General features: G+C 43.4%; 1 protein-coding gene across 1 annotated transcript in view; it reads left to right on the forward strand.

Annotated features, from left to right (window-relative positions):
- Positions 1 to 2,234: 2,234 nt before the first annotated feature.
- Positions 2,235 to 15,270, forward strand: part of rnf43 (ring finger protein 43) — an 87,870-nt gene continuing 74,834 nt past the window's right edge. Inside the window, exon 1 of the mRNA XM_079565837.1 lies at positions 2,235 to 3,540. Within this exon, the coding sequence (XP_079421963.1) occupies positions 3,310 to 3,540 (231 nt within the window). The 5' untranslated portion in view covers positions 2,235 to 3,309. The remainder of the gene's footprint in view (positions 3,541 to 15,270) is intronic.

The raw sequence follows: 15,270 nt of genomic DNA on the forward strand, positions 1-15,270 counted from the left end.
CAACCAGGACCCTTTATGCCCATCGGCTTTTTCCCGGTAAGTGCTAAATGAAATGAGCAAGTTTACATTTCATTTGGGGGCGACAGTGGCTCAGATGGTTGAGTGGATTGTCCTGTAATCGAAGCGATGGTGGTTCGAATCCTGGTTCCTCAATGCAGACTCTGGCCTTGTCCTTGGGAAAGACACTTCGCCCACTTATGAATACGAACATTTACTGTTGTTGTTTTTACTTCCGCCAAATGTTTTGGTGAATGGTTGGCGACGGTGGATGTGTTCAGCTGATGTACTGCATTACATCCTGGTCACTCACGCATAGAAACCCTTTTCAAAAAGTCATACAAAATTCTGGATAATCATCACTGCAAAGTCCTTGAAAAATACAAAATGCTTCATTTTCAAAATGTTTAAAACTGTTCCCTTGTATACAAAACACTTCATGGTCGTGCTCTGCCCCACTCTCTAACTACATTAACCTAAACCGTTGAAGGAGGAGATGTTGAGATCCCACACTGAAGAACAACATCTGGACAAACTGAGCTGTCCGTCAGAGGAGGTTAGCAGCCTGCCAACAGAAGAGAATGCCCGACTTACATTAAACATTTCCTTAAAGTAAATCAGTTCGGCCCTTTGAATTAAATTTGAATTAAAATTGTATTTATTTATTTTTCACACATTTACAATTTGTACTTTTGTTCATCAATGTCTGCAGTTCCGATCGATTAAATACACTTTAAACTTTTTGTCTTTGGTTTTATACCCTTGAAAATTGCTTTCAATTGAAAATTGCTTTCAATTTTCATCATGTCTCTTTACTTAGGGTTGCTTTACTTACAGTTTTTTGGACTACAGTTTCTGTTTATGTGTTCTTAGGGCTGCTACCCCATGATGGACATTGGAAGGGATTGTCAGGGACCTGACAAGAATGAACAAGGGACGAAAAAGGCAGATATAAACCTGGACACAGTCTTCCAAATAGCTGATGAAGTGATGCTAACTCAACCAAATAACAACTTGATCAAAATTGAGGTTGCAGAGAAAGCTTCCACATCAGATGACCCCACAGTGGGATCTGATCCTCTGCAGACTCCCAAAGAGGCTGTATCTGAGGTAAACATGCATTGTGCAAAATGTTGCATTATAAATCGTATGAACATGTTCTGCCTTTTCAATATGACCATGTTATTAGGGCACCAACGAGGAGTTAGACAGAAGTGAGGTGATACAAGTAGAAGTTAGTAAAACCAGTGACAGCGAATCCTGTCAGGGTTAGAATTCGCCGCAGGTAAGACACTGCAAGGACGAAAGTTCAGTTTATGATCCACACATCAGGGATATTTACAGTTTATGAGTATGATGTTTTCTTTTTAGATCACATTTTAAAGGTGCATATCAACGGCTTCGTTCACCCCTTATAGTTGAATGGTTTTCCTTGTCGTTTAATTATCTTCTAGTTTCCTTATTTCAAAGATGCACAATGGTAGATACATACTTATTTAGAGAACAGCATTACTGTATTCAACTTTATTTACATATTTTGTGGAGTTGCACAAAGCAAGTGGCCATAACTTATTTGTTTTGGAAGTGTAACTTTGTACATCTAATGTATTGTGTACTTTTGTTGCTTCAACCTTTTGTGAAGAATACATATATATGCAATTTATGCATAAACTAACATGAAAGTTTTATTGTGTTTGTACCAAATAAAGATTTTATTTTCAAAGGAAATTGCAACGCTGTACATCATTAAACAAATATTTATAGAATTATGGCTTAAGTCAAATATCGATGGTGTCTGGGTAGCTTGACCGCTTCTCATTTGTTTCATTTCTTCATCATTCATGTTTTTCCGTCGCGAGAGGGCGCCTGTCACACGTGCATCGGTCTGGGCTTCTTGACTGCTCCGCCCTTTCAGTGATGCTGCATTCAGGTGCAGTGAGACTGTGCAACACTGTTTAACACGACTGTTTTTATGAGGGAATTGTACCCTTATGTTAGTCATTTTGACAAAGGTTATGGCCATTGTTAAAACAGCAACAAAGAGATCTTTTTTTCGCTGTGCAACCTGTAAAATCCTGACGTCCCCCCTCGTGTTTGAAGGTTTTTCTCTGTCTGTGTAAAGTGTGATATTCCCGGGGTCCTGAAGGCTACGCGACTCTGAGCAGGTAGAGATCGTAGAGACTGTCAATGAGGTCTCAGGGGTCCTGCGCAGATTCAGTCCGGGAGGTAGACTTGCGGGACGGTGTCGGAGTGGTGCTACCATTTCACCAGCCCCACTTGGAGAACACCAGGCGCGTGGACTACTCGGACTTAGGGACTTTATCAACTTTGTACGAGCTTCTGACTTCCATACGTTTCCACACTGATCCCGAGAGGATTGTATCCACTTCTTTGAGTGCACCGGGGACATTAAACTCGTGGAATGTGTGTGTTGTTTTGTACGCGCAAACTTCAATGGAGCGACCGACGGAAGAAGTGAATGTGTTCGGCACGAGTTCTCCCAGCGCGCAGTAATGATCCAGTTATACGGGAATCTGTGGCTACGCTTTATTTGAACTGGTTAATCATTAGAGAGTGTGAATTCAGTCTATTCTTGCTAAAGGAGTTTTTCGCAACTTTATGATTGTTAAAAAAAAAGAAGCAACACTAGACAACGTGTGGCACGTTGCGTTATCTGTCAGTGCCTTCCACACCGAGGCGGCAACCTGTGAAGCAGCCTTTGAAGTTCAAGTCATGGCTTCGCCTTGTTGTTTTGGATTTGGTTCAGATATAAAGCTTCTTCGGGACGTACTCTCTCTGGGAGCTTTATTTCTTACTCTGGATCCAACATGTTAATCGGGAACAGTTAGGGACGAACACTGAGAAGAGGATCTTGCGGGACGTGGTCAGCAGTGAAGCCTTAGTTTGACATGAGTATAAAGCTGAAGCCCACTGTGTGAGACTGGGCTGTCTGAAGCAGTGCACCGTTCATGCCCCCCACAACGTGTTTCCACGGCCCATCCGGGCATGCACTGCACACTAGTGACACTGGAGAAAAGTTCATTATAGCTCTTTTTTATCCTGGGAGTGCCGTGAAGTCTCGTACTCTTCAAGGCCACTGTGTGAACCAAGTGGCTGCATTGTTTCTACGGGTAAACCTGGATATGTAAACACAAACTGGGGTTAAGCCATACGTGTGGATTTGTTTCTTGTTAATCGCCGCCTCTCTACACAGTGTGTTGTAATTCGCATTTCTTTCATCTCTCCGCGGTGCTTGTGTGCTTTGAAGTCCACCATGTGCGGCCGGCCAGCGCCGCTCCAGCGGGCAGGGCCATGAGCGTCCCCCTGCGGCGCCTGGCCGGGCTCTGGCCGTGGCTGCTCATGGCGGGCCTGCAGCTGGTGCTGGGCCAGCCAGGCCTGGGCCAACCGGAGTCCGAGCGGCCACTTCTGCGCGCCCTGATCAAGGTGACCCTGCTCCGGCAGGAGCCCACGGGAAAGCCCATCACCCTGGAGGGGCTGTTTGTGGGAGGAAGTGCGGGCTACGCGGAGGGAAAGTTGATGCAGGTGAGTTGTTAGGCCCATTCAACTTCAGTGCACACCTGGTCCTTATAAACGCAGCCTTTTTGCCAACTTTAAATGTTGTCACCCATAAACCGACCCCAAAGCCAAACATGTGTAAAGCACTGTAAAAAGTCTATGATATCTGCAGCTGTGCCTTTATAATATGTGTTTACTGTTATTACATGATAGCCTTTCTGAGAATAAACGTCATTACACAATAGCAGGCTACAGTAGAGGTGCTGTCCCATACATTATAAAGGTGCCCTTTATCATTTAAAACATCTGATCAGGCCGGCTGCAGTTTTGACTCTGACTGTTAAAGGGTCCAATCTCAGTAAAACTATTTTAATATTCTGGCTATTGTGTGTGGAAGCTGTTGTCCCTTGTTACCATCCTGCTTCTCACATTCTGTAAACTTTACCAAGCGTCCACCAGGGACCTTTTAGTGTGTTCATCAAAGGAATCACTTCAGATGGTTCAAACAGTCTGATTGTTGTCTTTTGGGATCTTTGGGGGACACATAATTAAGTTGCTCTTTAATAGTTTCTCATCATTGACTATGAGCTGGACCAATGTTATAGTGCAGGAGTCTAGTTTCCAAAAAAGACCTCGCTCAAAGGGCACACTTCTGCATGTGATGACAGAATATCTAAATTCCTTAAACAATAGTGATGACATACAAGTGCTATTGAGGTTAGTTTCTTCTTAGCCTATTTTTACTCACCCTTGAAAAACATGGCTTTGGTTGTCAGTTCTGTTTTGCTTCAAAGTATTTGTGGTATTCAGGCCTCTTTCAACATTTGAATATCTAAGTTTGGTTTAAACTGTTAAACAAGCAAACCCGGCACTGGCTTAAGCAAACTTATGATTTGAGCAAAAGTGTGCCTCCCCTAGTCTGTATTTGCGAAGTATGCGTTCTATTCATTGTGCATATTTTGGATTCAGGAGTAGATTAAGACTGCACGGCCATAAAGCGGGGCTGTGTCAATTTGTTTACCGTCTCCAAAGCGACAAGACGACAGGTATGAGGCACATGGGCTCTCGTCTCTCCTCGCCCTCCAGGTGTGAGAGAGATGCTGAATGGAAAGCCACAGGCCGCTGTTTGTTTACTTCTTCAGTCGAGGAAGCTCCATCTTAACAGCCCTGGGATGCTGGCGTAACGTTGTCCTAAAGTTTTCTATCACTCTTTGTTTTAAATGGAAAACATTTGGAAAATTCAATGTTTTTATCTCATTTTTGTCAAACATAAAAACAGAATCTGAATTGACTGCCTTTGTTTTGTGTGCATCATAATAGCCAGACCATTTTTGTGATCCCTCGTGTTATTGTATTCCCAGTGTGTACCACAGCGCGGTGTTGCCACAGGATGCCCTTTGTTGCAGCTCAGGCCTGTTTGGACAGGTTCTCTTCAGCTTTGCAGACTGCATTACTGTCCCGCTTCAAGTTTCTGTCTCTTTCAGGAGTGGGATGAAAGCTGCTGCTCACTGCTTCCTTCACTGTGCGAGACATGAGTGATGCCCAAAGTTAGGGGCATGACTATTTTAATCACCAACTAGTCTGTGATATTTTGTTTTTGCAATTATTTCTTTGCACGTTCAAACTCTATATTAACCTGATTGAAATATAGAATATGCAGACTGATGACCTGATTGTTGTTGCTCTATCTAAACATCCTCTAAGTTGCATGTGAAGAGTTTTTACTTAGAAATTTTGACCAGAATGATCCTTAATCTAAATTATGGACAGAGATATACACATCAGTGTTAATTTACATAGGACAATGTGCCTCAGAATTACTACAAGAAAGAACCAACTGGAAAAATAAATCAGGATTTGATCAGGGATTTGCTGGGTGTAGGGAGAGTTACAATTCTGACATCGATCGGGCATACCGTCCACACTTCTGTCAGTCCACCCCAAGGGCAACTGTGGCTACAAACTTACATACGCAGCTTAACACCACCCAGTATGAGGGTGAATGAAGGAAAATCCTGTGGGTGACTTGTCATGTGAAAATGGCTAACCAAATAAGATTTACTTTCCCTTCTCTTCATTCAATGCACTATCTGCAAGTAAAACAGTCAGGAAACTAAAAAGATATGCTTTACAGAACCTTATAATGACCTTTAAAGCCACACAGCGAAACAGAAGGAAACATGTCCAGCTCTCAGTAATGCTATAGGTCTGAGGAGAAGCGCCTGTAATGGTAGTAACCCCTTCTCTGTCTAGTTCGTCTTTACCCAAACCTAAAAGCTTCTCGACTAGAGAGTTTACAGCCCATAGGCCAGAGTAATGCCTCTTTTGAAAGCTAAGACCTGCAAAACACATCACTTTTTTGACGCATTTTTCCGACCAAAACATGCCAAAAAAGCAACAAAAACTTAATGAAAACACAACCAAAAAGGATGAAAACTCTCTGGTCAGGAAGCTTTTAGATTTGGGTTAAGCCGACAGTAGTTTGTGGACGTGTGTTTGGGATCTGCCTGACGTGGATGAAAACGTTGGGAACATTTTTTTTTTTAGATCAGACCCGCACTATTTGGACAAATACAAGCGCTCAGGAATTTAGCCTCTTAGCTTCTCTGGAACCTCGGCTTGCGCGGTGAACAGTGTGGAGCGAGGGGCTTCTGGGATGGCTCCAGTCGAGAGGATTTCATTTGCTGTTGGGCAACGTGCCAAATTAGGCATCAGGAAGCCAAAAGATTGTTAACTGTACATTCTTCCCTACTTGACTTTTCTTTCAAGTTTGAGCGACTTACAGAGCTCCCCCAAATAACATCAACTATAATGAACACAATTGTGAGAAGGCCATTAACGCCACTTCACATTCCTGGGCCTTCCTCATGTGTCCCAGTAGGTCCGGGTTCCTCCTCCCTCTCCCTGGGCTCTCTCTCTCTGAAGCGGCCGCCGTGTGCTGCCGTTTGGGGACAGAGGGATGGGAGGGCGGAGGGGGGGAGCGCTGGGACAACTTCAAAGTGTGTCCATCTCCGAACGTGAGCCGGGATGATTATGAAGCGAGACTGTTTACTCTGCACTTCCCACATGGGTCCCCGCGCTCCCCCCCCTCCCTCTAGATTTCCTGTCCGTACTTCCCATCATCCTGGAAGAGATAGCGACCTGTCCCCGCGCTCCTCGGGGCTCCTGCGGGGTTGAGCTCACTGCACCGTCCCAAGTCTGCACATGTCAGGGAGAAACAAGACTGCATTTCATTCTTCTAACTAACATCGTTTATGTATTCGTTCATAAATATTCAGGATAATCTTAATGGCCAATCTTTGCCCCGCAGTTGTTTTGAGCTGAACTGCTTGTCTGGGCTGACAGCTCGAGAAGTGGATTAGACACAACACGGATGTAAATCATTGACACCACAGAATATGTCTACAAATCCAGTTCTGCTTTTCCAAGCCAAGAGTTTCCCTGCGAGAAGAAAAAAGCTTTTGACTCGCCGTGGGCTCCAGCAAGCGGTGTCTGTGCTAGATGTGGGCATACAGGCGTGAGCTTCTCGGCAGGTAGCCCAGAGGTCAGGACCAGGCACTGCAGGTCCTGGTCCATAGATCTTACTTTGGCTGTACCTACTAAAAATAAATAACTCAAAGGGACAGGGCAACCAAGAGGTAAGTAAGGTCTAGGGAAAGTATACTGTACCATGTGGATTTTCAGACTGGCCACTAGCTCCTACAGCGAGGGCCCTGTTAGTCAGCCTCCACAAACTCATGCGAAGAATAAGAACAGAGGTGGGAGTTGGTTTCTGCCCTTCCACTAATGAAACCTGCATTATGTACACATCCATAAATGAAATATCAAATGTAGGGCTGGGCAATGAATTGAAATTTAATCAGCGATTATTGGTCAATCTCAATCATCATCATGGGACTTTATAATCGTCAACTCTGTTCTGTTTCTTGTAAAAGCCAAGAAACAGAACCTAGTTTTGGAGTTTGGATGAGGCAATTGCATATTTTCATGTGATAAATGATAGTGAAGGGAAGCATTTGTTTTAGTTTGAGCTGAGGTTTACAAAAGGTCTGTCTAAGTTCATGAATCAGCTGCTTTTATTAATTTTTTAGCCTGAAATAATAAAATCGAATCGAAAATCGAGATTGATCAGTGTAAGAATTGTTTGCCATGTCGACCAGCCCCAATTAAATGATATATTGTGACCTTAAAGGTGCATTATGCAACTTTCTATGCGTTATATATATTTTTAAAGTCGATGTTTGTGCATATTTGACCTTGTAGTGTCACAGCGGCTGTATGAGTGGTCATCATGGCGTCTTTACTTTCCATCACAGTGGTCTCTTGGATACTCCAGGATCAATTGTTTGGAAGGTTTTCAATAATGTCCAGAAAACCTACAAAACAATTGATCCTGGAGTAAAGGTGCCATGCTGACCACTCATACAGCCACTGGATCACTACAAGGTTAAATTCGCTCAAATATTGACTTTTTTTCCCCCACATAAAAATATGCATAATTCACCTTTAAGTCTAGTGTCGCTTGTGATGCATTAGTTCTATACTGTGTACTGAAGCAATGACATAAACTCTCCTGGTGATTGCTGGTTACATCCTTCTCTGTTGTCTGAAGTCGACAATCTGAGTTCTTCACTTAAACATCAGTGCAGATACGGTCATGCCTCTATCTATCTGCCCTTTGGCGACTCTGGCCGTTACATAAAGCGCGTCTGAAATCACTATAAGCTCACAATTTCACTACGCTTTGCCTCGGCACCTGGTGGATGAATCTTGCCTTTTCTGCGATCGCGGCAGGGCCATCCGAGGACAGACGCCTACTTTAGTACCAGCATATGCTCCTGGTTATACGCCACTGTAGTGTTGGTACAGAGATTAATCCTATCTGTTGTTTGCCCAAGCTGCTCAGGTTTACCCAGCATGTCAGACTGCTCCCCTGTGTGTGTGCGACCTCACGGACAGGCCCTGCGCTAATGGCTTCTCCTGCGCTTGTCGAAATGTGCAGCCCAAAAAATTCTGGAAACTACTCTGCCGTGGCTGCGATGCCGAGATGTTTCAGGGCACAGGGAAGAAAGAGAGAGAGAGAGAGCGAGAGAGAGAAAGAAAGCGGCAGGTTCAGGGGAAACATGGCAGATCCCTCAATCCTGCAGCCTCCTTTTTAACTAATTAAAGCAGGTCTGGAATAGTGCAGTGTGTCTCAGTTACACAACACATTCTTTCGATTTTCCCTTCGCCCTGCTCTCTTCTCAATCACAGTTTTATTCAAGTCCCTCCCTCCTCTCCGGTGCAAAAGACCTTCGTTGACTCACCTAATTCCACGGGTTTTGTCGCACGCCCATGCAAACACGTAGCATTCAGACACATACAATGCAGCACCATAATGACGATTTTATTCAAGCACATTATTTTTCCCATTTGAATAAGAAAAAAAATATTCCGCTCTACAGTTCTCCTTTTGATGAATGTAGTTGATTACATTCATAAATCTGTCCTCTATTGTGTTACTGCTCATTTAAAGCAAAGTCACGCTTTAGTCCTATTTTAGATGTAGTTGTAAGCCTGGTATGCTTGTTTTATAGACCTTGTTAATAAACAGGGTTTCCACAGGGCGTTAAAAAGCATTACCTTAATAAATCCTTTCCGTAGTCCCTCTGGGGGCAATACAAGTGTTAATGGGACGATTGGGGGTCTTTCATCTCCCCCTGGTGTCTTTGGTCAGAAAACCACAATTGTAGCTTCGCTGCCACCGGGTCGGTGTCACCAAAACACACTAATGGAATTACGAAGAAGAAGCTAACAAGCTAACGGGCAAAGCTAACTGTGGGCTAGCACCACTTTTTCTCCATCTGTAAAAAATCTCCATTGTGTAATTGGATGTACAATATCCTTTTCTCCATTTGTCTTTTTTTTATCAGCGTAGTTTTTCTCTTACGGACAATTAATGAGTGAAAAACTGCAACATGCTACGACACCTGCAGTGGCGCTTATGGCCTCTAGGGGCATAACATTTAAACTAGGGTCTAACACTAACTGATTATTAAAATTCACCCTCACTCCTCTGATTGAATGTTTACAAAGTGAAATATGCCAAGATTTTTTGCATATTCAAAATATGGTGTCTTGACATTAAAATGGCTTTGAAATTTGACTTGCCGCCACCTGTAGAAACCCCGATTAAATGCACTTGCTATCCAAACATTGGTAGGATTCGATTTGAAAACTTTGCGAACCTTTACAAAAGAACATTCACCTTAATGCGTTTTTCTTGGCCTTCTTTCAAAACCAGAAGTGCTGTTATCTGTATAAGTGCAGTTGTGAAGTCCTGAGAGGTCTTTTTCCTGTGCACTCTTTGAAAAGCGCCTGAGAAAGCACCTCTGAACCCTGAGAGCATGACTTTATGATGTCTAATTGATCTGGGGCACCGCGGTGGAAAAAACTGGGCACACAGTCTTTGTCTGGCCCTTCTTTCATTGTGTGGGACTTAGAAAAGCTCTTCCCACCAGGGCCCTGGAGTAGCCGCCAGTGTAGGCAGCTGTTTTAAGTTGTGCCATTATGTGGCCCAGCATCGATTACAAAGGAGTGGAATGAGTCATCACTTAAGTAGCGCTATAAAAGAGCTCACACATGCGCTCGTATTTACACAGCGGTGCCGCACATATCCCTTTGATGGCACCATACCTGGCACAGGATTATCTGGGCGTTTTAGGGGTCAAAGGAATTCAATTATGTCTAAATCCAGGGTTAGACAAATAGCTTGGCATTTCTGCATACCTTATAAGACGGTGTTCCCGGCGACCTTTCGGGATCTGTCCTGACGGCGCAGGTCAAGAGAAGCACCTGTCTCTTTCCAGTTGAAAGCGGCCCTTTGGGGGCAGAGAGGAAAGCCCACTGATCCACTGTTATTCAGCCAGATTTACAGGGAATCACATGGAGCAGATGACAATAGCATCTGATGGCACAGGAATTCTACTGGGCAAAAGGAGTCTCTGGTTTGGTTCAATACATCTGCACCTGGACCAAAGGCACATTTATAAAAAAGGAAGACGTCCGTCATTAATCTGATTTCGCCTGATCTGGTTTGTCATCAGTCAACTTACTCGGTTGGTATGAAATCAGTGTCTCCCTGCCGTCTGCCGCGCTATGACTCTCTGTCTCTGTCTCCCTCACAGCAGCAGCTTTGCATTCTTTCATTCCCATCACCTCTTGCCTGAGCAGCCGCTATTTTTAACAGATGTAGTTTATTGTAAATGATTTCAGACAAAAAGGCTTTTTGTTCAAACACAGCAAGTGCTTGGTGAAAGCTTGGAACGCGATCATTTAATTATACGTAAATACTCCCTAACGTTTATGAGCTTTTTTGCTTAAAAACATTAACGTTGCTTTTGAACCTTTTGAGACAACTTGAGTGTGTTTTTTGTTGGTGCTAAAATAAGTAATATGCAGCCTTTTGACAATCACTTAGCACTGAGTAAAATAATCTAGCTTTGGAGCAGATTTCTATAGGACACTGTCCAACTCTCAGACTGATTTTGTTTTAAGGTAATGTTTTCCAGTGAAGTATGTTTAGAATGTTTCTGGTCTACTGCTCAGCTCAACGATCTGCAAAAGATCTTTTACCTGTGTGACTGTCTGATAGTTTATGTGTACAAGCATGAGTGAACCCTTCTGTGTGTGTGTGAGGGAGAGAGGTGGAGCTCCCGTACTGAGATCATTTACCAAACTCTATTAAGCAGGATCAAAGTGACTTAGATCTCTCAGTGCAGGCAGCATGACTACAAACCCATATTGTAACCCCAGATCCAGAAAGATAACGGGCTTGACAGAAAATTCTTTATGACTCCCCAAGTCACATGGTGTGGTCAACAAACAGCATGTCCTATTTGTGACCTTTCCCTTTTGCTGCTGCTTCAGAAAGGCTGTAATTACAGCACTTTCACTGTGCCTCATGGGGAGTACAGTTGTTATTGAATTTGTTGTTTGTTCAGTTTATTTTTTTAAATACTGTAAATCATTTTGATCTTGTGTGAAGTCAAATCCATATTTCACCATTTTTCATCTGTTAATGCTTTTCCCTCCTGCTGGTGTTCAGTGAGGGTTTGCTCTCTGAACATGGCTGACCACAGCCCTGTGTGTCACATGCCTGACAGCATGAGAGATGAGTGTTCTCTCAGTTGGAGCAAATGAAAAGTGCATGCTCTGCTCCAGACAATGGACCCCACAAGTGTGCGGGGTCAGTTTGTCTGTGTGCACCTGCAGAGAGCCCTCTGCTCCGTCTGGAGATTTATGTGGAGAATACACAGCAGCAGAGGGTCATGTGACTCAACAGAGGATGAACTGACCCATGGGCCACATGCATGAAGTCATGATTAACTCAGAGCCTCCTGCTTGAATCTCTGAAATTACTTCACATTGATGGGCAAGTCAGAGGGAGAAGGCAAACAACTATTTTTGAACTACTATTTTTTTTATACAGAGTAATGAACGCATTGCTTCAAATATTAAATGGTGTTCTTTATGCAATGCAATATCTTGTATTTAAAGATACAATATATTCTTTCTGTGATACTGACGATGTAGATGATCAGTTGATGTCATAAAACAGAATAATACACTTCAGAGAAATAATTCTTAGCGTTCGCATTGGAAAGGTTACAGGATCTAACCTGAGTCTCTGCACCTTCTGCCATTGTGTCCCTGACACTTCATCCCATTGCTCCCTGCTGTTACAGGACACAATAGAAACATATTTTAATCCATTAAAGGCACTGAAACCTTATGATGACATCATCAACACACACTGGATTTGAGTATAAGTCACTCTGGATTGGAATGACAAACTCTATAAATAACTGCTGAATGTTCAAGTCAATAATCTACTGTATTTAAGCAAACATTACCCCTTGTCCCTGATGTTGTACAACTCCCTACCTGTACAACTCCCCGCTCTTTGATGTCTCCAGGTTGAGTTTATGGCCTGATTCTGCTTTCCAGCTGGATACCCAGGGGAGGACTGTATAAGAGACTTGATTTAGTTGGTCCTAATCAAGCTGGCCGTTCAGTGCCTCTGTCTCTCTTTTGACAAAAGTAAATGCCTTGGCAGCCAACAGGAATGCTGATGGACTGTTGTTTAGGGCTCTCAGAGAGGGACCCTGACGCCCCTCGTGTTTAACCCACACAGGCAGTGGTGTACACAAGCAGCGACAGTTGGCCAACACAAACAGCTCAGCCTCTTCAGCAGCGGAAACACAAATGATCTCATTGTTGAACTTGCTCAAATATGCACTACTATCATGACTTTTCCATGGCAGCATGTTGGATTGATCTTCAGCCTAAGGCTCTCTTTACATATCTCCAGACATGACTTGTGACTTTGAAGAGAAGTGACAGAGCTGGAATACCAAATGCATTGTGGTTGCATAACCTCGTGTACGCTTTTATTCCAACAGACCTTTTGTGCTGGTCTTAATCTCACTCTAAACAAAGAAAATACAGTGTTTCTATGTGAAAGTTAGTTGCCCTTGGTGCTTATTGGAATCAGGTGGGCGGATCAAAAGGGAGCCTGTATTTGAGCGAACAGGGCCATGATATCTCATCAGGGCCTTTCACCTGATAACCTCCGCTGCTGGAGCCAAACAAAGCAAAGACGCATTAAAGTTGTATTTGACAGCTAACAAGCCATGTCTTTAGGGCTGGGTGGACTTGGGCTTTTGGTAACTCCAGGACCAGCCCACATTCCCACCCAGCCTGCTTTTCCCACCTCTGGTTGTTGTGATGGCGCTGCCAGGAGGGTTCGCCTCTTTGTTCCAAGCCGATAGGTCAGAGTTTGCACAGTTACACTGCTGCAGCCCCACGAGACTCTCTAAAGACTAAAGCAGAGCTGCATGTGGTTTGGTGTTTGCTGTGTTCACTCTTAGATTAGAGAAGCAGGTTGGCAGAGGATTGGCTAATGACATGTCTACAAGCTACAAGTCCCTGGACTGTCTGGGGCCCAAATGCAAGATGCACACACACACCTACACACTCCTACACACACTAACCCTGCGCTGCCTCCACTTTGGGGTAAATTTGGCAACGTGGAGTCACAAAGACAGGCTAACATTGCGGTGATGGAAACAGCCTTACATTTATAAGCTTTGCCAAATGAGATGTGACATGGTCAGCCACTAATGGTCGATGGCCCACGGATGACATAATGTTCCACTCATTGTCAGAATCGCATTTAACTGAGCATTACGTCTTTGCTAATGTACATTAGAAAGTAGAAAGGGGGGCACAAGATCATGTGCCACTTTCTAAAAATAACATCATAACAACCTGGCCTCTAAAAAACATTGGGTAATGATGCTGTGATAGATGTACTAAACGATTTATTTTGGCCTCTTTCCACTTCCACGTCAGTGTGTTTTTACATAACTGTGACAAAGACATGAGTGATTGTGAAGGTAGAGCCGGCGAACCTGTGATCTGAAGCCTTATTAGAAGAGGTGTCCAATTAGTGCTAATCCCACCGTGCATACTTTCCACTTGTCTGTTTGTACTTGCTAGGAATGCTCTCAAGAAATCCTGTTTCATATCTTTGTATTGGCAGTGATGCAAGTAAACGTCTGAATACTGTTTATAGTGTTATTAATCTGAAGTGTCCCTCAGTGTTGAAAAATCTAATGGCTTGTAGGTACTTGAATGCTATCTTTTTTATGTGACTCAATGCTTGCCCTGTTCCCAGGGTTGCCATATCCAAATGGCCATGGCAGAACATGTGGTCATTGGGTTGTGGGAGGGCACAGGTTTGGTGAGGGCAGCGGTGCGTCTAATGCAGTTCTCTGACCTACCTCTATCCCGCTGACTTCCACTGTTTGTCCACTCTGTTAACCATTACCAAAGGGCTGTGTAACTTGGCTGCAGCCCAGTCCTCTTACACATACTGCGGCCTTTATCAAAGAAGACCTGCACTACAAGCCCGGAGTCCTTCCAAAGAAGGCTCCAGTCAGGGCCTCAAGAACTACATCTCTCTGTTTTGTGTCCCTCTCTCCTCCGCCCACACCTGTTTCCATCTGACCCCACAACTGCAGAGGGGCATATAACAAACCTCGTCACTTTTTCCCACCTGCCTGTTGATGTTTTTCTAGATCATGTTTGTAAGATGTTTTTAAGACGATGCCCTTTTCAAACAACACATTCTTCATGGAGTCTCTTTTTAAAATTGCTATTTCTGCAGTTTGGACCTCTACAGACATGAGATTCTTGTATTCATTTAGCAACTCATTCTACAGTTTTCTGTCAAAATCTATTTTTAGCTGAATCTATATTTATATATTTTGAAACAACAAATGCATCTATTGACTGTCACTTATTCGTCTGACACTAAAGTGTTCAACTTTAGCATTAACTAGATATGAGGCCTGTATCAGACCAACCAAACCAAAATATTCAACACAGGCATTTTATTATAATTATGTTATTATCTTGTTATGACAGATCGCTAACAGCAGTTATGGGTGACCCAGGAGCTTTTTAGCGTGCAATTTAGAGATAATCAGTTGTTGTTGGTTACTATCTTGTTACATCCAACATTAAAATCTTATGATGGCTTTATTATCTCATTACATCTCAATTACCAGTCCGTGTGCTCACTTTAAAGAGATCCCACCTGGTGGCTTCACTTCACTTTTATCAAGTTAAAGCATGGAATTGATCATATTGGTTTAGTTAGATAACACAACAAAACACGGATCTCCATCAGTGCGACTGCAGACAACATAC

Source organism: Gobius niger (genome assembly GCF_951799975.1).
Source record: "Gobius niger genome assembly, chromosome: 11".
NCBI classification, from domain to species: Eukaryota; Metazoa; Chordata; class Actinopteri; order Gobiiformes; family Gobiidae; genus Gobius; species Gobius niger.